At 35.8% G+C, this 25,329-nt stretch overlaps 1 protein-coding gene across 1 annotated transcript in view; it reads right to left on the bottom strand.

Annotated features, from left to right (window-relative positions):
- Nucleotides 1–15,589, bottom strand: part of Vps13b (vacuolar protein sorting 13 homolog B) — an 881,657-nt gene extending 866,068 nt beyond the window's left edge. Inside the window, 2 exon segments of the mRNA XM_023699943.1 lie at nt 14,941–15,116; nt 15,502–15,589. Coding sequence (XP_023555711.1) covers nt 14,941–15,087 — 147 coding nt within the window. The 5' untranslated portion in view covers nt 15,088–15,116; nt 15,502–15,589.
- Between the last annotated feature and the right edge of the window lie 9,740 nt (nt 15,590–25,329).

Below are 25,329 nucleotides of genomic sequence, written 5' to 3'. Positions count from 1 at the left end.
AGGAAGCTCTCCACACACTCACCGGACCTGGGCTAGGACTGGGTCTGGGGGTTCCCGGAAGTTGGCAGAAATTTCTACTCGCCGGGCGGGGTGGGGGAGGTACTGCGGAGTGATGGGGGGCGGCCCGAGGAGGGGGGAGAGGGTCCGGCCCATGCTGCGCCTGGGCTGGGACTGGTCCCGCAGGCGCAGGGTAGCAGGAAGCTCTCTACACACTCACTGGACCTGGGCTAGGACTCTAATATTCTAATTTTTTTTAAAAATGAAATACCAACACAAAAATACTTTGGATATCAAAAGCAGAATCAAGTAACAAACTATAGTTAATGATAAAAGTTTATCATGCAAGTTACACTTAATGAGTTTCATCCTCTGCTGAGCAAAAATAGTGGTGGTAACATTCATAACAGTAGACAGAAGTACAGAAATAGTTGCAATGGCATTTTTTAAAAAATCTGTTAACATATGTCCTCAAAAGACTTTAAAAGGCTGAAAACTGACAAAATAAAATGACCTGACAAAATACAAATAATCAATATACAAAAACAAGTTAGGTACCTTTCCTCATTAAAGATATGGCCTGGGTATTATTTGGTCTTCTTGAGACAGTCTCACTATGCAGTTCAGGCTGGACTTGAGGTCACTCTGTAACCCACACCAGTCTAGAACTCACAACAACCCTCCTGCCTTGGCTTCCTGAGTGCTGGGATTACAGGCCTATGCCACCATGCCCCAGCTAAAGAGTCACTGTTAGCAGGGGATGGTTAACTGTACTGTGTATTTCTGCTGGTCTATGGAAAGAGGCAGTTAATGCTTAATTTTGTCTTCCTTTTTCGTTTTTTTTCTCTTTCCCTCTTAATTTAAAACTTTTTTCTTTTTCCAATTTGGTATGCATATACCTGGTAATCTGAACAAGTAAGTTGAAGACAACACTATGCAATATAACAAATACTTCAAAATCATATTATTTTGTTTAGTGAAATTCTTCTAATTTTTTAATTACTTCTAATTTTTTATTACTATTTTGTAGTCTCTTTAAAATAAAATGATTTCTGGCTGTGTTCCCTTTCCATTAGACAATGGGTCAGAAACAAAAATACAAAATTCAGTACAATCATTTGAAGTAATTATTTTACTTCCAGAACAAGCTTTTGATACAAATCAACAAAAAAGAAACTGAATTTGTCACATTTTTATAGTTGTGCAGTTATTTATAATTAATACAAATATTATACTTAATTTTCCCCCCTACATAATTTAACAACAAACTAAAATACAGTTAGTATGGTAAAGTGTGTGTATTCATTAATTCCACAGCCACCATACACAGGTTTAAATTCTATCTCTGACACTGTCAATCATACTGAGCAAGCTGTTTCATGTGTCTTAGCCTCCATGTCATTATGGGAAAATTTTGGATAATACTATAGTGTCTTTTAAGGATTGAATCATTTATAGAAAGTGCTTAGAATTCTGACTTCCTTATACAGATATCATTATGAAGATGCTAAGTATTATTACAAAAGTGTGAATCTAATACCCCAACAAGAGGTTTTTTCCATTCAAACTACTAAAACCTACTACTATTACTCTTTGCCAACATGCAGACTATGATAGCATCTCAATATTTCTCAATTTTACATTAAGTTGAAAGATACAATAATTTATTCATATGTAAAACCTGCACAAGATTACATATTGATCAGTATGGAACAAAACAGCATGACCATTTATTATGTACTAGTTACTATCCAAAACACTTTACCATCATGAACTAAACTAAAATCGAAATGGATCAAAGTATAGAAACACTAAATTTGTTGGAAAACAGGCAGAACCATTGAACACACAGGTATAGGCAAATATTCCATGCACAAAACCCAGATTTCACAAGAAATAATACCAAAAAATCATTAACTGGAATCTCATCCTTTTAAAGTTTTTCCATAACAAAAGAAATCACCAATAGAGTGAAAAGACAACCCATGGTGTGGAAAAAAAATTTACCCCATTGTCCCTCAGACAAAGGACTTATATCTAGAACATATAAAGAACTGAAAAACAAAAAACCAGAACCCTCCCCCCAAATTCAAAGATCCAATCCAAAAGTGGGCATCTGAAATGAACAGGCACTTCTCAGATGAAGAAGTACAAACAACAAATAAATATATGAAAAGATATTCAATATTATGGTCATTTGAGAGATGCAAATTAAAGTAACACTGAGATTCCATCTCACTCCAGAAAGAACGGATATCATCAAGAAATCAACCAATAACAATTGCTAGAGGGGCTGTGGGGAAAAGGAACCTTTCTCCACTGTTAGTACACGGGTAACCTGGTGCAAGCATAACGGAAATCAGTATGGGGATTCCTCAAGAAAATAGGATTAGAGGTCCTATTTGACACAGCTATTTCCTTTCTGAATATCTTCTCAGAAAAATTAAAAATATCATATGACAACAACATATATGCACTCATGCAACTTGTAATAGCTAAATCTTGGGAACAACCCAAAGGCCGATCAACTAAGAAATGGATAAAAAAGATGTGGTCTTTTGATACAATGGAATACTACTCACTATAAAGAAGGATAAACTAGAAACATTTATAGGTAAATGGATATAACTTGAGAATACACTCTTACGTGAAATAAATCAGACTTACATATGTAAATATTATATTGTCTCCATGGTGTAAGAAACTGCAAAAGTAAATAAGGCCCAAAATGTACAATAGATATTGTGAAATGGGGGCCGGCCAAATAGCTTAGCAGATTAAAGTGCCTGCAAGCAGGCACAGGGGGCAGGTGTTTGATCCCCAGGTCTGCTGCACCGGCCCTGACCCCGGGTCGTGCTGAAAAGGCAATTGAGACTGGGTGTGATGGCAGGCACCTGTAATCCCAGCTCTTGGGCGGCTGTAAACAGGAGGATCACTACAAGTCTGATGTAGTAGTGAAACCCTAAACACCCTGTAGACCCTTCCCTAAAATACACACAAAAAAAAAAAAAAAAAGCATCAAACAGACAAGGTTGATGAATTAGCACATTCAGGCAATACACAAGGAAAAAAAAGAAAACTGCAAAGAGCATACAACACCCAAGGAACATCATAAAACAGCAAAATGAATAAATGATTGGTATAGAAGAATGACTAGAATTACCGGTTAATGGTACAGTAACCCTATGTTTAAAAGAAAAACAACAAAATTTTCCAAACTTGTGAAAGATATGGAAATCAAGGTAAGGGACGCATACAGAATCCCAGAGAGACATAACCCAAAATAAAAAACTTCATGTCATGCTATAAACTACCAAAAGTACAAAATAAAGAATATTAAATACAGAAGAGAAAAGCACTAACTCATTTATAAAGGCAAACCTATGAAATGAATCTGATCTCAGTAAAAACTTCAAAGATAAGAAGGGCATGTAATCAGGTATTTCAAACACTGAAAAAAAAAAATACAAAACTTGCTTTTTATATTCAGCAAAGTTATTCAGCATCAAGGGTGAACTAAACAGTTTCCAAGATAAGCGTAAACTAAAGGAACTTATGACCACCAAACCAGCATTATAAAAATACTTCAAGGAATCTTCCTTGAAGATTTCCTTAAAAGGAAAATACAATGACAAAAGCACAGTAAAGAATAAATCTCGGGCCGGGGAGATAGCGCAGCAGAATAAGTGCCTGCCTGGCAAGGGCAGGATCCTGAGTTCAATCCCCAGTACCGGGGGAAAAAAAAAAAAAAATAGGGCCTGGGAGGTAGCTCAGTAGAATAAGCGCTTGCCAGGCTCAAGGGCTTGAGCTCAATCCCCAGTTCTGCCAAAAAATAAAAGTTAAATAAATAAATAAATACTAAATCTTGTTAAAAAAATAAATAAATAAAAATAAATAAATCTTGTTAGAAAAAGTTGGTAATTAATTCTAGTAAGACTCAGGTAATAGTCAAAGTAAGTCATCAACCTTTAAGATAATAAAGACATAGATTAGTCCCCCCAAAAGAAAAAAATGGGAACCTGGATGAAAATGGTCTTACTGATTAAATTTAAAAGAGTGGATAATAATAATGTAAACAAGACAATAATTTGCTGCCTGAAATAAATTCATCTCGCTAATGAACATATACTGTACAATAACTAAATGGAAAGAGAATAATATTCTAAACAAACTAAATCCAAAAGCAAGCAGGGACAGCTATATTCAAAACTGACCAAGAAACTCTTCAAGCCAAAATAGGTCAGGAGAGACAAAAGTCACTACATATTCTTAAAGTGAATAATCCTACAAGAAGTTATAATAGTCCCAGAATAGATGTTTTAGGTCATGAAATAAATTTTAACAAAAACAAAAAAGAAAACTACTTTCTTGCATTGGATCAGATAATAAAGAAAAAACAAAATGCCATTAACCATTATCAACTCAGTTGTATTAGTTGTACTCCAGGGAAACAAGGATGGTTCAGCAATGCAAATCAATAAACACAGCACATGAACAAAATTAGAATAAAAATCACATAATCATCTCAATAGATGTAGAAAGTCACTGATAAAATTTATCAGTCACTTCATGTTAAAAAGTCCTGAAGAAACTAGGATAGTATAAAAATACCGTATCTCAGCATAATTAAAACTATACAGCAACAACCCATGTCCAACAACACACCATGATGAAAAATTTCCTCTAAAGTGTACACCAATATAGACTACTCAGTCTCATCTCTGCTTTTAAATATGTACTTGAAATTTTAGCCAGAGCCATCACACAATAGAAGATAATAAAATGGATACAAATAAAAAAGGAAAAAGTACTATACCTTTTTGCACGATTCACTACTCAGACACTACCTAAGAGACACAACTAATAAGTATGTAAAATATCAGGATACAAAACCAGTTTAATAAGTTATTTTATATATCAACTCACTGAACAATGAGAAAGTAAGTCTATTCACAACAGCTTCAAAAAATATGTATATAATATCTGGGGCTAAACCTATCCTCAGAGGTAAAAACTTCTACCATGAAAATTGTAAGCAAAGAAGAAGATACTAGAAGATGGAACGGTCTCCCATATTTATGAATTGAGCGAATATCATTAAAATGATATTTCCAAAAGTGATCTGATTCAATACAATCCCCATCAAATCAATAACATGCTCCACTGAACTGGGGGGAAGAGAGGCAGGCGCATAGAGATCCTAAAACTCATATAGAAGTTAAAAAAAAAAAAAAAAAAAGCCTAAATGACTTATGGTTTGTGTCTAGTTGCCCCCCTAAAGCCTCATTTAGTCAAGGGGAAGCTCCTGAGTATGCTGAGTCTGTGATTGATTATTGTGGGTGTAGATGATGCACCTGCCCTGGGGCAGATAATTTGCATTACAATGTAAGGAAGGTTGAGAGACTAGCTAGCTGCTAGAGCAGCTACCACTCCCTTTGGCTCTCTTTCCTCTTTGCAGCTGCCCTGAAAGGTTGCTCCCTGCCACATGCCACAATGTCTTGGAGCCAGCTTAGTATGGACTGAAACTTCCCGCAACTGTGAGCTAAATAAACATTTCCTTCCTTCATTTTCAGTGTTGGGTATTTGTCCCATCAAAGGGAAGAGTAACTGAGACAATAACCAAAGTAATCATGAGTGGGGCTGGGTAGATGGCTCAGTAGAAGGGCCTGAGTTCAATCCCCGGTTCTGCCTAAAAAAAAAAAAGAGATCATGAGCAAAAAGAGCACTGCTGGAGGTATCACAACATCTTATTTCAAAATAAACTATAGAGCTGTAGAAACAAACATAGCATGGACCAATGGAATAGAAAGAGGATACAGAAATAAACCTATGCATCTACAGCATGTGATCATCAACGAAGTTCCCAAAAAACACATTTGGAGAAATACCAACCATTTCACCAAATGGTGCTGGGAAAATTGTATATCCACATATACAAGACTAAAATTGAAATTGAATTCCTATATCTCACATTCTTTGGACATCAACTTAAAGTAGATCAAAGACCTTAAATAAGACCTGAAACTTTGAAACTACTAGAAAAAGACAAAGGAGGAAAAACTTCACAGTATAAGAACAGGTAATGATTTCTAGAACAGGACTCCAAAATTTCAAGAAATAAAAGCAAAAAATGACAAAGTAATTGTATCTAAATAAAAAGCTTTACTCAACAAAGGAAATAATCAACAGAGTAAAAAGACCTACAAAACAGGAGAAAATATCTGCCAGCTAATCTATCTCACAGGTTAGTATCTACCATATACAAAAAATTCAAAAAAAGTAACCAAGAATGAGTAAGATCTAAACATACACTTCTCAAAAGACATGTAAATGGCTAATAAATATACAGGGGAAAAAAAAGAACACGTTTAGCCATAGAGGAAATGCTGATCAAAATTCACTGAAATTCTACCTCTAATCTTAATCAGATGACTAAAATCATAAGAACAAAAACAATAACAAATGCTGGCAAATTCTAATCCTTAGAGACTGGCAATATAAACTCTCACAGTCACTATGGAAAGCAGTATGGAGGTTCTTAAGAAAACAAACAACTACCATATGATCAACCCTATGCTGCACCTTAGTATATTCTAAAAGGAAATTAAGATAGCATACAAGAGTTATACCTATCTGCATACCTATCTTCACTGCAGCACTATTCACAATAGCATCACTGTGGAATCAGTTAACTGCCAATAGATCAAGAAATTCTGCATAAATATACAATGGAATATTATTTGGCCATAAATAATAAAATCTTTCATTTGTAGGAAAACATGGAACTGAAGTTATGTTAAGCAAAGCAGAAAAGACACAGAAAGACACTTACTGCCTACTATATGCTTTCACTCACATGAAGAACATAAAAAGAAAGACCTGAAGGTAGAAAAGGGACTATCAAGAAAGGTAAGGAAACCAAGAGAAGAAAAAAAAGAGAGTCATGGGAAGGGTAAATGCAATTACAACACAAAATGTACAAGATGACAATGTCACAATGAAACTTTAATTTGCAAAATATGAATTAATATTTATAATAAAAAGGCAAAAACTGTCAAAGCAGATTTTAAAATATTTAGGGGCCAGGGAGATGGCTCAGTAGAATAAGCACTTGCCTGGCAAACACAAGGGCCTGAGTTCAATGCCTGGTTTCGCAAAAACAATTAAAAATAAAATATTTAAAAAGTATTATAGGTTTCTATAAAATACACACTTTAGATCTGAAATACAATGATTTGAAAGTAAGAGTTTTTAAAAAATATATTATACAAACAACACAAAAAGTATATTAATATCAGACAAAATAAGACTTTTTTTGAAAAAAAGGTCACTATAGACCTAACAGCACACTTTATAATATAGAAATTGTCAATTCATGAAGAAATTAAAACATGTAAGACACAGTAACAAAAACCCTAAAATAAAACAAAATTGGAAGGAGAAATAGATAATTTAACAATAGGAAGATTTTGATACAATAATGGGTAGAACCAGAAAACTTGATCAACGCTCATCTAATTGGACCTAACATGTATACACACTCAACAACTCTAAAAATACACATTTAGCCAGGCATGGTGATGCACACCTGTAATAAGACCAAGGCAAAAGAATTGTTTTGAGACTAACCTGGGCCAGCCTAAACAACACAGTGAGACCTTAAATCAAAAGACAAAGAAAAAAAATATACCATCAACTGAAGGGAACTATGAAAACATTTGACCTGAATAAAAATGAAAATGTATGAGATGCAGCTAAAGAAATGTATGGATGTAAATAGTTATAACAGTAAGAAAAAAAAAAGGTTCTAATAATTAGACTTCTACCTTCAAAGAAAAAGAAAAGACAAAAAGAATTACAATATTAAGGCAAAGAAAAACTAAATGTAGTTAAAACTGTTGTAAGATTATGCAGAAAACAACAAAAGTACTACTTTAAGGTAAACTCTAAAAATTGAAACATGCATTTTATTATATTTAAGGTGAACAACTTGAAAAGTTTAACTTAAAAACTAAAGCAAGAGGAATTACTAGCATGAAAAAGGAACACACTGAACGATTATTTTTTTTAAGTATATTCAACATTAGGGTAACAAAATTGAAATTATTACTATGTACTTAAAAACTAATTTTAAAACATATTAAGTGAAAGCTGACAAATGTAGAGAGAAGACATGGACAAATCCACAATCATGACTGAAGATATTAAAGTATCATCCCTAATAAGTGATAGAATAACCAGACAAAAATCCATATAGATCAACTAGATCCTATCACTCAGTTTGAAATGTCATTTCTAGACCAGTACAGCAACAAGGGTACAACATACATTTTTGTCAACTGTACATAGAATACTTACAAAAATGGATGACATACTGAGCAATATTGTAATGTAATAGAAACATGAAGAAAATATGCAGAATACAGGTGAATTAAAATAAAATAGATTTTAAAAAAGTAGCAAATACCCAAATGTTTAGAAATTAAGCAATGAACTTCTAAAATAGTCACTGATAAAAGAAGAAATCAAAACGGAAATTACAGATTTTTTTCCCTGAAACAGAGTCTTATTATATAGTAGTATAATACAAAAAATAGACTACCAACATGAATACAAATCACCAACATCATCAACAGAAAGTGTACTCATAGTGATCCACCTGTCCCAGCCTCCTCCAATGCTGGGATTACAAGTGTGCGTCACCACACCCAGTTCCAGGGCCTGCACAGCACACAGTACCAGGGATCAAGTGGGGATCTTGTGTTGCCAGGCAGGCACTTATGATGCCAAGCTATCTCCTCAGCCCCTAAAAGAAAATCTTAAACCATCACCAAAAAGTTTCTTAGCTTTAAATAAGGCAACTTAGAGCAAAACCTGACAAATTCAATAAAGTCCTTTTAGACATTTGCAAGCCATGTAGTCTCTGTCTCACATACTAAACAGAAACGCTGCTGATTTAATGTAGAAGTGTCCCTACATACTAAATAAGTAAGGGTAGCTATGTTTCAATAACCTGTATTTCCAAAAACAGGTACAGACCACAGCTTATTGATCCTTTGTTTTCAGAAAATGGACATATTCCTTGGAAAATATATCTCACCAAAACTGAAAAAAGAAATAAAAACTGGAATGGTCCTACATCTGTTAGAGAAATTAAATCAATAATTTACAACTTTCCCACAAATACCCAGACATCTTCATGACTAGTTTTTCTCACACTTAAAAAAAACTAAAAGCAAGGGCAACCCATTTTCTGGACCCCCTTTTACTCTACACAGAAGCTTTCTTTCTCACAATAAATTCTTCCTGTTCTTTTTCATTGTTTGTTTGTTTGTTTGTTTGTTTTTTAAAGAACATAATATATTTATTTATTGGGAGAAAGAAAGCTGTCTTTTTGTCTGTCCAAATGAGAAAATTTTTCCTAGTCTTAAAAAAAAAAACCCACTAAGAACAGTTGGGAGGGTTGGCACATGCCTGTAGCCCCTGCACTCAGAAAGTTAAGGGAGGAGAATCATTATTTCAAGGCCAGTCTGGAATTATACAAAGAAGCTCTGTCTCAGAAACAAACAAGCAAGCCAGGGTAGCACAAGCTTGTAATCCCAGCACTTAATATGAAGGAAAAGGATCACCAAAAGTTCAAGTTAAGCGTGGGCTAGATAGTGAGTTAGATGTCATCCTGGACCATACATCAAGAACCTGTCTCAAAAAGGGGGACAGGGAGTACCCAGCTACAATGATCAAAACAGTGTGATTTCCATAAAATAAAACATAGAGACCATGAAATATGACCGAAAGCCCAGAAACACTCTTACATCAAACAATTTTCAAGAAGGGCACCAAGACCATTCCACAGGAAAACAGTCTTCAACAAATGGTGCTGGTAAAAATGAATATTCACATGTTAAAAAATAATACTGAAGGCCAGCAGATTAAACTGCCTGCTCAGGCAGGCACAGGAACCAGGGTTCAATCTCATTCTCCGGCATGCCGTACCAGGCCAGCCCCTGGGGCACACTGAGAGGGTGACTGAGAGTGGGTGTGGTGGCATGCACCTGTAATACCAGTGCTTGGAAGCCTGAATACAGGAGGATCACTACAAGTTTGATCTGTGTAATGAGACCCTGTAGGCCCTGTATTAAACAAATAATAATAATAATAATACTGGGCCAGGGAGATAGCTCACAGGTCTAAGATCTTGCTTGGTAAGTGGAAGAACCCAGGTTTGATACCTGTGCCAACCCCACACTGAGAGGCCACCAAAACCAGGCATAGTGGAGCATGCCTATAATCTCAGTGCTAGGGAGGCTCAGACAGGATCACTATGAGTCTGATCAGCGTTGCGAGACCCTGTACCAAATACATAAATAAATAAATGATTATTTTTTAATTTTTAAAAAAAGACTGGACCCTTATAGCATATATATATATTAATTGAAACGGATCAAAGACCTATACCTAAACAGGCCCAGACCACGGCAGAACACTGTTTCTTCTAAAAATTAGAAGAAAAAAAAAAAAAAAAACAGGAGGAAAATTTCATGACTAGAATTGACAATTATTTTTTTAATATGACATGAAAAACTCAGGCAACAAGAGGGGGAAAAAAAAAACAGTTAAGTTGCAATTCATCAAAATTTAAAACTTTTGCCCAATCTGGCACAGAAGCACATACCTATAATCACAGCTACTCAGCAGCTAAGGATGGAGGATCACCGGTATAAGGCCAGCCTGGGCAACTTAGGGAGACTTTGTTTTAAAGGAAAAAATGAGGGGGCTACAAGTATAGTTTAGTGCTAAGTAGAGAACCCTGGGTTCAATACCCACCACTGCCTAGTTAATACAATTTTTGTGCATCAAAGGACACTATAAACAGATAAAAGGACCAAAATAGGAAAGAATATTTGTAAATCATGTATATGATAAGGGTTGATATCCACAATACATAAAGTGCTCTTATAATTCAACCACAGCAATAAAATTAACGTGATACAAAAAATGGGCAAAAGCCTTCAATGGACACTTCTCCAAAGATGACATAAAATGCCGGAGTACACAAGAACATGCTCAACATCACTAATCAAAAAGGAAATGAAAATTATAACAATGAGGTATCATTAGGATATCCACTAGGATGGCAATAAAAAAAATTAATAAGGAGTGTTGGCGAGGGTAAGAAGTGACTAGAATCCTTATGTATTGCTGAGAGGAATTCAAAATGATGTGCAATCTCTCCAGAAAGTATTACTACCGTGCCTCAAAAACTTTTGTGGAATTACCATACAATTTAACAATTACACTTCTGGGTATAAAACTGAAGTGAAAGTAGATGCTCAAAAAGATATTTTTACACTTAATGTTCATAGGAGCATTATTCACACCCAAAAGATCAAAACAACCCAAGTGTTCACAAATAAATGAATAAAATGTAGTGAGTACATACAATGAAATATTATTCAGCCTTCAAAACAAAGAAAATGCTGACACACTGCAATAAGGATTAAGGTAGAAGACACTGTGTGAAGTGAAATAAGCCAGTCACAAAGGACAAACATTGAACAATTCCATTTATATAAGGTACCTAGAAAAGAACATTCCCAGAGACATAAAAGAGAATGGTGGAGCTGGGGAGATAGCTCAGCTATCTAACTGCCTGCCTGGCAAGTGCAAGGTCCCAAGTTAGATCCCTGGTGCTGCATGCCATGCTGGCCCCGACCAAAACCATGGTGGAATCTCAGCGCTGGGGAGGCTGAGACACGAGGATCACTACAAGTCCTAACTACGTAGCAAGACCCTGTACCATAAAATAAAAAAGTAGAATGATGGTCCCAAGAAGGTAGAAAGGGGGTGGTGGAGTTTAAGGAGAGTTAGGGCTAAAGGGGTAGAAAATTTCAGTTTAGGAAGATGAAGTACTACTAGGTACAGATGGCAGTAATGGTTACATAACAGTGAATGGAATTAATGCCTCAGAACTATACATTTAAGATGGTAAATTTTATATTAGATATTTTATGATAAGAAAAAACTAGTAGTACTGATATATAAACTTTTCAAGAGATTATAAAAAGAGACTAGTTCAGAAATAATCTAATGAAGTCAATATATCTGACAAAACCAAGCAAGGACTTTACAACAAGGAAAAATAAGCTAGTGTCACTTACAAGCACAGATGCAACAAAACTAAACCAATAAAATCCAACAATATCTGAAAAGGATAATACATAAAAACTGAGGTTTGTCGCAGGAATGCAAGGTTAGTTTAACTGAAAGTAATTTCCCACATTAACAAAATAGACTCAATAAATATAATATTTTGTAATTCAATACCCATTCAATGTTTTTAAAATGTAATACAAAACCAAAAATAGAATTTCTTAACCCAGTAAAGGGTGTTCACTGCTAACATTGGTATAATATTTAGTTCTCACTACAACTGTGAACAAAAAGAAAATGTTTATTCTCACCACCACTTCTGCTCCACATTGTATAAGAGGTCCTCGTCAGTGAAATAATTTTTAAAAAGGAAGTAAAAGTTACAAGCAATGGACAAAAAGACATAAAAATGGAATTAATGGAGCAATTCACTTTCAAATCTCCCTACTCCTTCTGAGTAGCTGTCTACCACCTCTCTTTACCTCCTTTCCAATCTTTAAATACATTGTCTTCCTTCAGTTTAAAAAATGATCATTTATAGTTGACACAAAGGTATACATACAATTCAAAAGAACATATCAGAAAATGTTAATAAGCTAAAGAGCCAAAGATCTCAAGACATGAAAAGGAAAAGACAGATCACTGGGCATCAAAAAAAAAAATCACAAAAATAGAAACTACAAACTGAAAATATTATAAAACATAAATCTGACAAAGAAGTAACCCCCTCCTCCCAGCCCCCCAAAAATGAACCCCTAGCACATGGTCAGCCTGTATGAAGTCCTGGGCTCAATTTCTAAGTGAAAAAAAAGAAAGGAAAAAAAAATTCACAAACATCAAAAAGAAAAAGACAAAGACAGAAAAGCAACTTTTATTTTTTAAAGGCAAAATACAGAATTTACAAGAAGAGGATATCCAAACGGCCAACAAGCATATGAAAATGGTCAACATTATGCATTAAGAAAATGCTATCACTATGTACTCCTAAGGAATGTTAAAATTAAAATAAAAAACTTACAAAGTAATAGTGAAAATATTAAAAAAAAAAAGTGAAACAATTTCCATACATTGTTAGTGAGACAATAAATGAATGTGACCCCTTTGGAAAAGTATTTGACAGTATATATTAATCCTAACTATATGTCTACATTTGTGGTGGCTGCCTATGAAAAATTAATACATATATCTGTCTCAGTTACTCTTCTCTTATTGCTGGGACAAATACTAGACACCCAAAATAAAGGTAGGAAAGATTTATTTAGTTCACAGTTACTGGAGGTTTCAGTTCATACAAAGCTAGCTCTGAGGCAGACTGGCACATGGCAAAGGGCAGCAGTTCATGGAGGTGGAATACAGCAAAACAGCAAGAGCAAATGGGAGAAGTAGCAGCAACAATAATGCCAACAGAGGCAACAGAGAGGAAGTCTGTCTCCCTTAAATACATTCAGGATATCTGCCCAGGCTCGGTATCATACTCACATCCATAATCCCATCAGTACTAAAACCCACAATCTCAATGGATCATGAGTTAATCTCAAACTCTAGAAGTTCCCATCCCATGACTCCATGAGGCTTTGAGGGGACAACGACACACAAACCATAACAATATCCATCTAAGTACATGTACAAGACTATTCATAGTTTTCTTCATAACAGCCAAAACTGTAAACAACCATTAATAGGAGAATAGGTAAATAAGTTGTGGAATCGTTCTCAATGTAAAACTAAAGGCAAACCCCAAAACAAATTCCTGTTCATCCAATAAGATGTGCTAACCTCAGCCATAATATTAAGCAAAAGATGCCAGAAACAAATGATCCAGTTTAGATAAGATTCAAGAACAGGGGAAACATAACTTGACCAAAATGTAACAGCCACTTTTTTCATGAATGCAGAGTAAAGATTACAAAGTTACAAGGCGGGGGAGCCTTTTAGAGTGCTGGAAATATTCTATTTCAGGTGTGTTTATATTTTAAAAGTGAGGGTTTTTTTTTTTTTAATTCTTTAAATGTAAACATTAAGACAACCTTGGAGAAAGATGGGGAAGGAGTCAAGTTTCTAGAATACTATACTCAGTAACAGAGGCAATGAATTATAAACCTTGATGACCACAGTCATCAGTTTAAGCTTTCTTTTACTCACTAAAAAGTAGTGGTCTCTCACTACTTTTGGTCTCTCACTCTTTTGAGCTTCCACAAATATTTTGTATCCTCAAGTATAAAAGAATTGCTTGGCATATATCCCTAGTATAAATAAGCTAAACATTTATGTATTCAATTAGTACATTTAAGTTATAGTTCAACTGAATCATATAATTTACATGTTAAAAGACACCTTAAAAAGTGATTAACAAAGAAGTTTCAAATTTTATTGTCATTCTTGATTATTCTACTCAATTCGCTGCAGATACCATGAATGTCATCTTTCCTAGTAAAAGGGACAACTTTTCCTCAAGATCTAACCTTACTGTCTTTCAGTAAGGGCCACTGCTCAAAAAGAAAACAGGAATGTTAACATTTTTAACTTGCTACAGAAGTTCGACAATGTACAAATATTTGCACATCGGTAACGCCACAGAATTTGAACAATTTGACAACAACGAAATTTTCTTATCAGTTGTAGCTTATTCTAATTTCCACTTGAAAGAGAAACCACTGAAAAAATACTGTAAGTCTCGGGGTAGCTTAAAATACATTAGCAGGAAAACTGTACTTGATGGCACAATGTCAAAAGTATGGAAAACAATTTATCTAAACAAGCGGGAAATGTTTCCAATGACAGCTACAAACTTACCTGCTCCAGCACATCTAACTTTAACTCGAGTTTGCTGAGAACCACGTCTCCACCCCATAGCGAAAGCTGTAGGTCCGAAGGCTTTAAATTCTTGATATAGCGATTCACATAGCTCATTAAAATTGGAGTAACATAGGACTCCAGCATATTTCAAAGTTAGAAGTCCAAGTCAAATGCTGAAACGGGTGAAGACAGAAACGTTAGAACTCACTCAAAGGTACAGTGAAAGAAAAAAAGAAAAACCTATTTCTAAAGAAAGGCAGAAAGCGGACTCTCGCCTAGAGCAGAAGATCCTAAAGTGGTCTCCAGGCTCCAGCTACAAGTCCGCCACCGGAATCTCTCGCCTCACCTCACCCGACGAGCAGAGGAAGAGGCGGTGAGGTGAGGAGACCGGGTGCCTGAAGTGGGAGAAGCGGCTCCTTTGGCCCGCTGCAGCTCAACCACACAGCAAGGCCCTGGGCTCCCGGAACTCAGCTGGAGCTACGGCCGTAAAACCGGAGATGGAGCCGGGCCCCTTCCCCTCCCGCGCCGCCACGGCCACCACCCTCAGCTGACACTCACGCTGGGCTGCGCCGTCCGGTCTTCCCCCGCGTACCTGGCGCCCGCCCCCAGCGGCGGCGGCGCAGCTGGTGCACCACGCAGCTTCCGGGTGTGCGCCGCAGAGCGCTCAAAATAAACTGCCCGCCCCCCACGCGCGTGACGCGCGCGCCCCCAAGGCCACTCGGCAATGGCCCAGTCTGACTGGATTTCCTAGGCCGTCCAAGATATTTAGTGCCTCTTCTCGGGAAACTCACACTCAGCTAACCCGTGCCCCCTTTCTGACCCTGCTGGTGATGAGGATATGCCTCTAGGAAGTGCCCAGGGGAGGGGCGGACCCGTAAAGTAGAAACACCCGAGACCCGGAAGTTGTGCTCGGGCGCGAGAGGTGGCTCCTGCGAGAGGAAGAGCGCAAGCTTCCGTGGCGGTTCCGCGGGTGGGCTTCAGCTCGCGGGGAAAAGAGGCAGGCCCGTTTCCTAAAGAAAGACAAGGCATTGTTTGCGTTGGCAAACGGAAACCTGGGAAGAACGTGGGTTCCGTTAGGAGGAGCGATTTAGGAGACTGATTTAATTTAAGCCCAACTGGCCAAGGAAGGAGGTGGGGAGAAAATTGGAAGGATTAGTAATGGATAGTTTTGGCGAATACCTTTACATAAAACTTGGAGACAAGCTCTCGCGTTTTGTTAGTTTTCAGAAAGTGTTGGTGAAATAGATTCCCTTGTTTACTGCTGCAGGTGCAGGGAATTGAAGATGAGTGGCCAAAGAGAAGACTTCGGGCGTACTATTGGATTGCAATCCGCTATGGAACTTAAAGCCAAAAGAATGTCAAGATAGAGAAAATGAGGCTTCCAGCGACACTAGAAATGGCTGACAGAAAATGCAGAATTTTAAGGGCCGAAGTTGGTCATGATAGACTATATCACAACCATGTAGAACCTTGCAAGCTGACAAAGGCAAGCAATGTAATACTTGGAGAATATACATTGGGCTTATAGGAACAGCATCATAGGATGTGCTTTAATTTTTTCTCGTATTTTTTGGTAATCTTTGAAGAAAACACCTCCCACTGCGTTTTGAAAACACACATAAAATTATTCAGAATCCACCTATGCCTAACGCTTTTGCCTGAAATTCAAGTGTCAATATTTCTTGAAAAGCAAAAAGAAAAGAAAGAAAAATCCTACATGGAGATGCCAAAAATTTTAAGTTTCTTTTACTACTGGAGTAACGAAGTAAGTTTCACACGCACCAAAATAAAGCTAATTCAGAACAGCTTCTCAAAGCCTTAATGAGTAACTCAAAATAATTAGTGAATTATGAAAACTTGCTAAATTAGCCAAATAAGGTAATTTTGAAAAGCAAACAGGTTAAAGCCGTGACTAAGAGATTCAAATACAAAGAAAATTATTGTACTAATTGTATAGAAGCTCTCAGAGGTTTACACGAAGAGCTGAAAGTCTCATCTTGCTAGAGAAAGAAAAGGGATCTATTTTTCTTGTGTGGCAGTGAAATAGAACAGTATATTAGGAGAAATTAGCCAGCTATTTAAAGCAGCAGTGGATTTGTGACTGAGATGCTTAAGGAAAATAATATATGGAATCCTAAACTTTTGTTGTGGTGGTGGTCTGCTTCTCTGCCCCCTCCTCTCCCCCAGTCAACAAAAACTCGGAGAATTCCTGGCTTAGGAAAATCATCTGGGTGCTATTTGATTTTAATGATCAAAAATCAGTAGTTTTCAACTTGTGTTAGATTTTTGTAACACAATGTCAAAGCACTCAAGGTTAACCCTTTTTCACTAATAAATATTGCTCTGTTTTTTAGAATGTGAAGTGGGCCTCCTTTCCCAAATCTACTATTACAGGTCTTTTATTGTAAGATTTTCCCCCCACTTTTTTTTACATCTCCTGTAGGAGAGGAAGTTGGTTAGGCAGTAGTTCTATATAGGCAGGAAACTAAAGTTTCTCACCTTTGAATGAGTTGTTAGCTGTAGCAATTTTATAGATGTACTTTAGCAAATTGAGGAAGTCCCCCTGTATTACTACCTTGCTAAGAATTTTTTTCATGAATGAGCTTTAGCTTTTACCAGATGTGGGCTGGGGAGATGGCTCAGTGGAATAAGCACTTCCCTGGCAAGTGCAAAGGCCTGAGTTCAATCCCTGTTTCCACCAGAAAAAAAAAAAAAAAAAAGATTTTACCAGATGCTTTTTGTGCAACTATCTTAGTTACTTTACTCTCATTGCTGGGACAAAATACCAGATGTCCAAAAGGAAAGAAATGCTTATTTTGTTTCTGGAGGATTAAGTCCATAATCCATTGGCTCCAAGGCAGAGTCATGTGGCAGAGGAGCAACAGTTCATAGTGGCAGAAGACAGCAAAAGCAACATCTCTTTCTCTCTGGTGTTTTGTATGCAGGCTACCCACCCCAAGGTGTGTATAGCACTCACACCCATACCCAGCATTAGACCATGAAAAAATAACAAACTCTAGAAGCCTGCCCCCTATGACTGTATAAGGTTTTAGGGCACCTCTAGACACAAACCATGATAGCATCTATTCATTTGAGCATGTGATTTTTCGTTAACCTTTTGATGTGTTGTGTTATATTAATTGATTTGTGCATGATAAACCTGTACCTGCAATAAAGCTCACTTGTGCTACTTAGCTTTCTGTAGCTATGACAAAATGCCTTAGATAATCAAGGAAATTTTTATTTTGGGTCAGTTTGAAATGAGTAACAGAAATTTCATTTCTAGTCAGTTGGCTCTGTTGTTTTGGGGCCTGTGGCAATGCAGAACACAGCAGAGCACCCATGAAGCAAAGTAGCTCAACACACAGCAGTTGGAAATCAAAGTAAAAGGAAGAGGCTGAGATCCCAATAGTGCCTTCAGGGGCAGGCACCAGTTGCCTAACTTCTTCCAGTCTACCATCTCCCAGTAGCACAACTTTGTGACCAACCCTGGGGGACAATTAGGATTCAAATCCTGGCAGTCATAGGGTATAAATTTTATGCATTGTTGGATTTGATTTGCCAATATTTTGTTGACATTTTTGTATGCTCTGCTCATGAGGGGTATTGGTTTCTATTTTCTAATATCTCCTAGTTCTGATATAGTAATGTTACAATAATTTAGGAAGTGCTAATTCATTCCTCTGCTTCTATCTTCTGATAGATTATAGGAAATTGGTATAATTTCTTCCTTAAATATTTTCTGTTATTCATCACTGAACTTCTCTATGCTTAAAATTTTCTCTTTTAGAAGATCATTATTAACTCAATGGCATCATTTTATTACAGTATTTTTGATGTCCAGTATTTTTTCTCTTCATAGAATTTCTATTTTTCTGTTTACATTATCAGACTTTTTACATGATATCTACTTTTAACATATTGATTAGTTTTTTTAAATTCCTGATAATTTCTGTCATATCTGACTTTGTTTTTGATGCTTGTTATTCAAACTATTTTTTGCCTTTTAGTGTGCCATGTGATTTTTTTTTCTATTGTTGAAGCGCTGGCATGACATATTAGATAGGTAAAAGGAACTGCAGTTAATAGTCATTTAGTAACGTGGTAAGAGGATGTTGGGGGAGGGGCATTCTATAGTCCTAAGATTAGGTCCTGTCTTGGGCTAGAATTGGGTATTCCTTTCTCCTGATTCATTTAGTCTGATTAAAAGAAAAACAAAAAAAAAAAGTATTAAACAAAAAAGAAAAACAGCAGGTCAGACTCCAGTAAAATAGATTCTCCTGAGGCAGACACTGTAATAACAGAATACTGTGGCTTATAACAAAACAGTTAAATTTCCCCTCTCCCTACAGGAAGCAGTAGGTATTTTCCCTGTTAGTCACTGAAAAGATTAGCTAGACATCTAGGAAACAACCTAGAAACAGTGGAGCTCTCTCGTGACTGGGCCCACCTGGTGTTTTTAACTCCTAGACTTGTTCACACTGAATCTTAAGTAATTTTGTCATCTAGAATTTAGATTTTCTTGGCACTGGCTCCAGTAGAGGTTTCTGCTATGATAATGTAATTCTCTGTACTCAGCTGTCATTCAAATTTTGATGACAGTGGTTTGCACTGTGATCTCACTCCTCTGACAATTCTAAGATGTGGATTTTCAGTTTGTTCAGCTTTTTTATTTGTTAGAATGGAGAGGCCACTTCTAGCCTTCTTAAATGCCAGACCAGAAATTAGAAATCTCTAAATGAAGTTTTACTTGAATGTTATTTAAAAGATTGAAAAGTGTAAAGAAAATCTTTTTTTTCCTAGTTCTATATTTTATGTAGTTGTAGTGTATATGTGAAATGCAGGCCCATTTTACATATTATTCAAACAGTATGTGATACTTAATATATTATGGAAATGACTAACAATTAAATGGTAAACCTATTTTCCTTTACCTCCTGTGCACATAGTTGGATTATATTCAGGTTCTCTTACATTCAGATGTTGTCAGGTTACTACATTCTAACCACTTGAGATGCACAGACAGGTCTGGTTCATAAACACCATCTGTATGAATCTTAGTGCTTTATATACCATGAAGATGATGAGATGCAGGGGACGCCAGATCTGAGGACATGCCAGGGGAAAAAAAATGAGAGACTGATGCTATAAATCATTGCCTAGAACAATGGTGACAAACCTATGTGCTGAGCAGGCTGTTTGTTATCATTAAAAACTGTAAAATGGGGCAGGGGAGATAGCTTGGTGGCCCTGCCTGGCAAGCATAAGGTCCCAAGATTGATTCCCAGTATGGACCCCAGAGCCAGATGTGGAGGTGCACACCTGTAATCCCAGCAGTGGGGAGGCTGAGACAGAAGGATCTCTAGGAGTCCCAACTGCATAATGAGACCCTGTACAAAAAAAAAAAAAAAAAGACTCTGAAAGGTTCACCATCTGTGGCCTGGAGGAAATCAGTCTGCTTATTAGTAATATATAGTAAGATTTCACTTGATTGAGAAATCAACTACTATTTAAATTGTAGAAACTGGAAGTTTATCAGAGCAGGAAGCATTATTTTAAATAAACAGATAGATAATACACATGAACTGAACTTAATTCAACCATGTTATTTTAAGAATATTAAAATCATAATTTGATTGACTCAAAACGAATGTTTAAATTCTAACTAGACAATCACAGACTTGTTCATTTAATACCTTTTACAAGCAGTATTTTGTCACATTTATAACAAAATATTTGGCAAGTCTCTGTTTCCTTTGAGAAGGAAAAAGACTAGGAAAAAAATTAATTGTAGACAATAGGACATTTTTGAATTTAGAGTCAGATAGATAGATGGATGAATGGATAAATATAGAAATAATTTTTAAAACTTTCATGAACACCCAATTGAGAATAGCAGGGACAGAAGAAAACAGGAAGTAGGTACTGAAGAAGGGACACAGAACAGAAAGGGAATACAGACTATGTCAATTATATCTATAATACTTTATTTATTTTAAATAGAAAAATAATAGGCATTGAGTAAACAGGTATTATGTTTGTTTGTATATACATAAAATACTTGATAAATTACAATAGTATTTCTCAACTTTACATCATACTTCAAAAAAATCATTTCCCACTTTTCCCAAGAAGCTATTCATAGACGTTTGATTATCTTAATTATTTATAGTAAATTTCACCTTTAACTTTGGGTATTATTTTATCTCAACAACAAAAAAGTAAGATGGTACCTACTAGCTTGCATTTAATTTAATGAAAATACTTCCAGGAAAATGTAAAGGCAAGACCTACAATAGCAAACGCAATCCTGGGCAACAAGGGAAAGGCAGGAGGCATCACAATCCCTCACTTAAAATTATACTGCAAAGCTACTGTGGTAAAGTCAGCATGGTACTGGCAAAAATACAAACCTAAGGATCAATGTAACAGATTAGTAGATGCAGACACAACTGCAAACACACTCAGCCACCTTATCTTGGACAAAGGGGCCCAAAATGTTCTTTGGAAAAAAGATAGTCTCTTTAATAAATGGTGTTTGAAAAACTGGCTTTCCACATGCCTAAGCCTAAAAATAAACCCATATGTATCATTATGTACTAAATTGAAGTTAAAATTAATCAGAGATCTAACTATTAAAACAGAAACACTAAGTCTACTTGAATGAAGAGAGAGTAGGTAGAAATCTTGAAGCTATTGGGGTAGGGAAGAGTTCACGAACAAAAAACAAACTACATGGGAAATACTTCAAAGATTTAGCAAGTAGGATCTCATCTTATTGAAAAGTTTTTGCACATTGGAAGAATTCACCAACAGAATAAAAGGAAAACCCAATAATTGGGGGGAAAAAATTAGCTGACTGGCCCTCACAAAAAGGACTTCTATCTAACACACATAAAGAATTAAACGAAATCAGGAATCAGGCTCCCAAAAGTCAAAGACCCAATCAAAACATGGGCATCTGAGATGAATATACACTTCTCAGATGGAAAAAAACCCACAAATGACACATAATGTGAAAAATGTTCAATATCATTTCTCGTTCAAAAATTTAAATGAAATTGAGATGCCATCTCACCCCAGAAATAATTTCTTGATTTCATCAAGAAATCAACCAATTAAAGATTCTGTAGGGGCTGTCAGAAAAAAATAACCCCTCTCCACCACTGGTAGAAGTATAGACTGGTACAACCACTATGGAAATCAGTGTGGAGATTCTTCAAAAAAATTAGGATTAGAGGCCCATTCAACCCAGGTTTTCCCCTCTTGGGTATTTTTCCAGAAGAACTGAAAACATCATATCACTTGAAACTATACTACGAAGGTAGATATGAACCCATGTTTGCAGCAGTACAATTTGTCATAGCTAAATCTTGGAAACAACTGAAATGCCCATCAACTGAGGAACGGATAAAAGAGATGTAGTATTTTTATACAATGGAGTATTTATTACTCAGCTATAAAAAAGATAAACTCAAGGCTTTTGTAGGTAAATGGATGCAACTAGAGATTATACTCATAAGTGAAATAAATGAGACCCACATGTGTAAACATATTGTTTCTCTAGTGTAAAAATCTGAAAGAGTAAATAAAATCTGAAAGGTACAATAAATACTGAGAAAGGGAAACTCCTCAAAGGGAAGCAGAAACTGGAATGAGGAAAAGGAGAAAAGAAAGAGGGCAGACGGAAAAAATGTGTGTGTGTGTGTGTGTGTGTGTGTGTGTGTACAAAGATAGTTGGTATAATTGTACTGCTGATTTCTATTGGTTTATTTGAAAGGAATTGTGAATGCTTAATATTTTTTTCTTCTTAGCTTTTTGATCAATTTAGCATCTGGTAATATGAACGACATATTTAAAGACAACAATATGCAATATAACAATCATTGTTGAATTCCTATTGTCTTGCTTCGTGAAATTTCATATTATTTCTAGTTTTTTTAATTATTTTTATTCACATTAAAAAATTTTAGGGGCCAGAGAGCTGGCTCAGTGGAATAAGCTCTTCCTTGACAAGCGCAAAGGCCTGAGTTCAAATCCCTGGTTCCGCAAAAAAAAAAAAATAATAATAATAATAATAACTAATTAATTAATAAAAAGAAATACCAGTAGATTTGAAGATAGGACAATTTAAATCACTCAGTCTTAAGAGCAGTAAGAAAACAATAGACAAAAATTAACAGACCCAAAGTAAATTATGGAACATCAATTAGTATGGTATAATTGTAGAACTAAATGAAAGAAGGGCACACAAAGGATTTTTATGAGTACATGTTAATGAATATATTCTTCATGGAGAGTTGGTACATATAAATACTGCTTCTTAATCTGTTAGAAATTAATGGATGAAAATTTCTCAAATATAATAAAAGATATGAATATGCATATCCAAGAAATTCAACAAATTATAAGGATGCACTCAAAAGAAATTCACACAAAGGCACATTATAATAAAAGTGTTGAAAAACAGGAAGAATTTTTAAACAAGAAAAGTAACTGACACATATAATGATTCTTCAATATAAAATGAAATAAACAAATCTGAGTCCCAAGACTGGCTTTACCCATGCATTGTTTCATGATCTCAGCAAGTCATTTACAATCTGTAGACATTCATTTTCTCCCTTTAGATATCATTGACTACAGTCTTTTCTAAAATTCTATTAATCCTTGATTCTACTTCTACACTAATCTATTTATATATGACAAAAACACTTGAAGAAACAAAGTATTCAAATCATTAATGCATAATAAAATTTCAGATCCTTATAAAGACTTCAAGTTTACCAAAATGAGAATTTTTATTTTATTTTATTTTTTTATTTTGTTCCATAATTTTATTGAGAAACAAATAGCAATGAGACAGTTTCAAATCAAATTTGTAGGACAATTTCAATAATTAACATATTGCATACTCTCTTCCTAGTGGTTATTTGCTGTACAAGATGCAGACATGATATCCTATTTACAAACACTATTAGAACAAATCCCTCTATTCATCAAGAGAATGTAACCATTTTGAATACACAGATACAAAATGGACCAAAATGAGAACTTTTAGAAATATTTCATTGTCATAACTCAGATATTACAACAAAGAAGTTAGGAGCCTGTGTAAGGTGAAGGCAGGACTCAATAACTATAGATCATAAAATCTTATAAAATACTTCACTCTGCCACAGAATTTCTTATTTAAATTTGCATCATACGGGCCAGAGAGATGGCTCAGTGGAATAAGTGCTTCCCTGGCAAGCACAAGGGCCTGAGTTCAATCACTGGTTCCTAAAATAATTAATAATAATAATAATAATAATAATAAATTTGCATCATGCTCTGTTTTTCATACAGAGTATACAATTTCCATATAATTTAAAAAACCTATAATATAGTATTATTTTAATGTTAGAATTATTTGAAAATCTAACATTGAAGTTAATATTCATTAAATAGTCCTGAATTTCTGAAACAATACTTTTAACTTCTCACAAGGATCAAAAATAGTGGCTTAAAAACCAGTAGAAAATACAGCCTCTTTAGACTCTGGAGTCAAAACACCTGGAAAACAACAACTCAGAGAAAATAAAAAGTAGAACTCCAGGAATCAAGAAAGAGCTAGTAATTAACTAGAAAATACAAAGAAACTGAGGCCAAGGCAGCAAAAAGAATAAAAGTCTGGCACAATGACTTTAGATATTGTCTCTCCAAACACAAGAAAAACCTGGTGAAATGCAGCCCCAGGGAGAAACAATGTACCTGCAGCACTAGTCCCAGGAAGAGCTCATGGGAACTGTAAAATGCAAATATAATGTGAGGTTTTACTCTAAAACAACTCTTCCCACATGGCTGGCTAGAGTTGGAGAAGAAATTCACTGCAGCTCTTGCCATATTTCAGAGTGATATAATCAAAGCTATTTTGGGAAGGGGTTGACTATTTAAGATTGAGCTACTCTGAGAATCAGAAGTCATAAAACAACTTCACTTCAGAGTCTCTGGAGACATCCTGCCATACTGAGCTGGTGGAGGATGGAGACAGTCACAGAAATGGGACAGGCTTGGTGCACATGCCCTGAGAAGTTTAAACAACTGTGAACTTAGGTTATAAATGACATAGAATTCCCACTCTGATGGAAAGTCAGACTGTGTAGTTTTCTATGGGGGATGTTTCCGAAAGTACTGATTATGAGTACCAGCAATCTGCATGCCCCAGCTTATTACCTATTTCCAGCACAGAGCTCAGTGATCTGTTTCATATTCTTTTCACCAATTTGATCAGGGATATGCCTCAGCTTGGGCACTGGCCACATTCCAGAGTGTGCAGAGGGTATTCCAGAGCAAGAGATGTACCTCACAAGCCTACAGTCCATAAAGCTAGCTAGAGACAACAAT

This window comes from Octodon degus, unplaced genomic scaffold (genome assembly GCF_000260255.1).
Source record: "Octodon degus isolate 3935 unplaced genomic scaffold, OctDeg1.0 scaffold00118, whole genome shotgun sequence".
Lineage (NCBI taxonomy): Eukaryota > Metazoa > Chordata > Mammalia > Rodentia > Octodontidae > Octodon > Octodon degus.
This window is presented reverse-complemented; position numbering and strand designations above follow the sequence as displayed.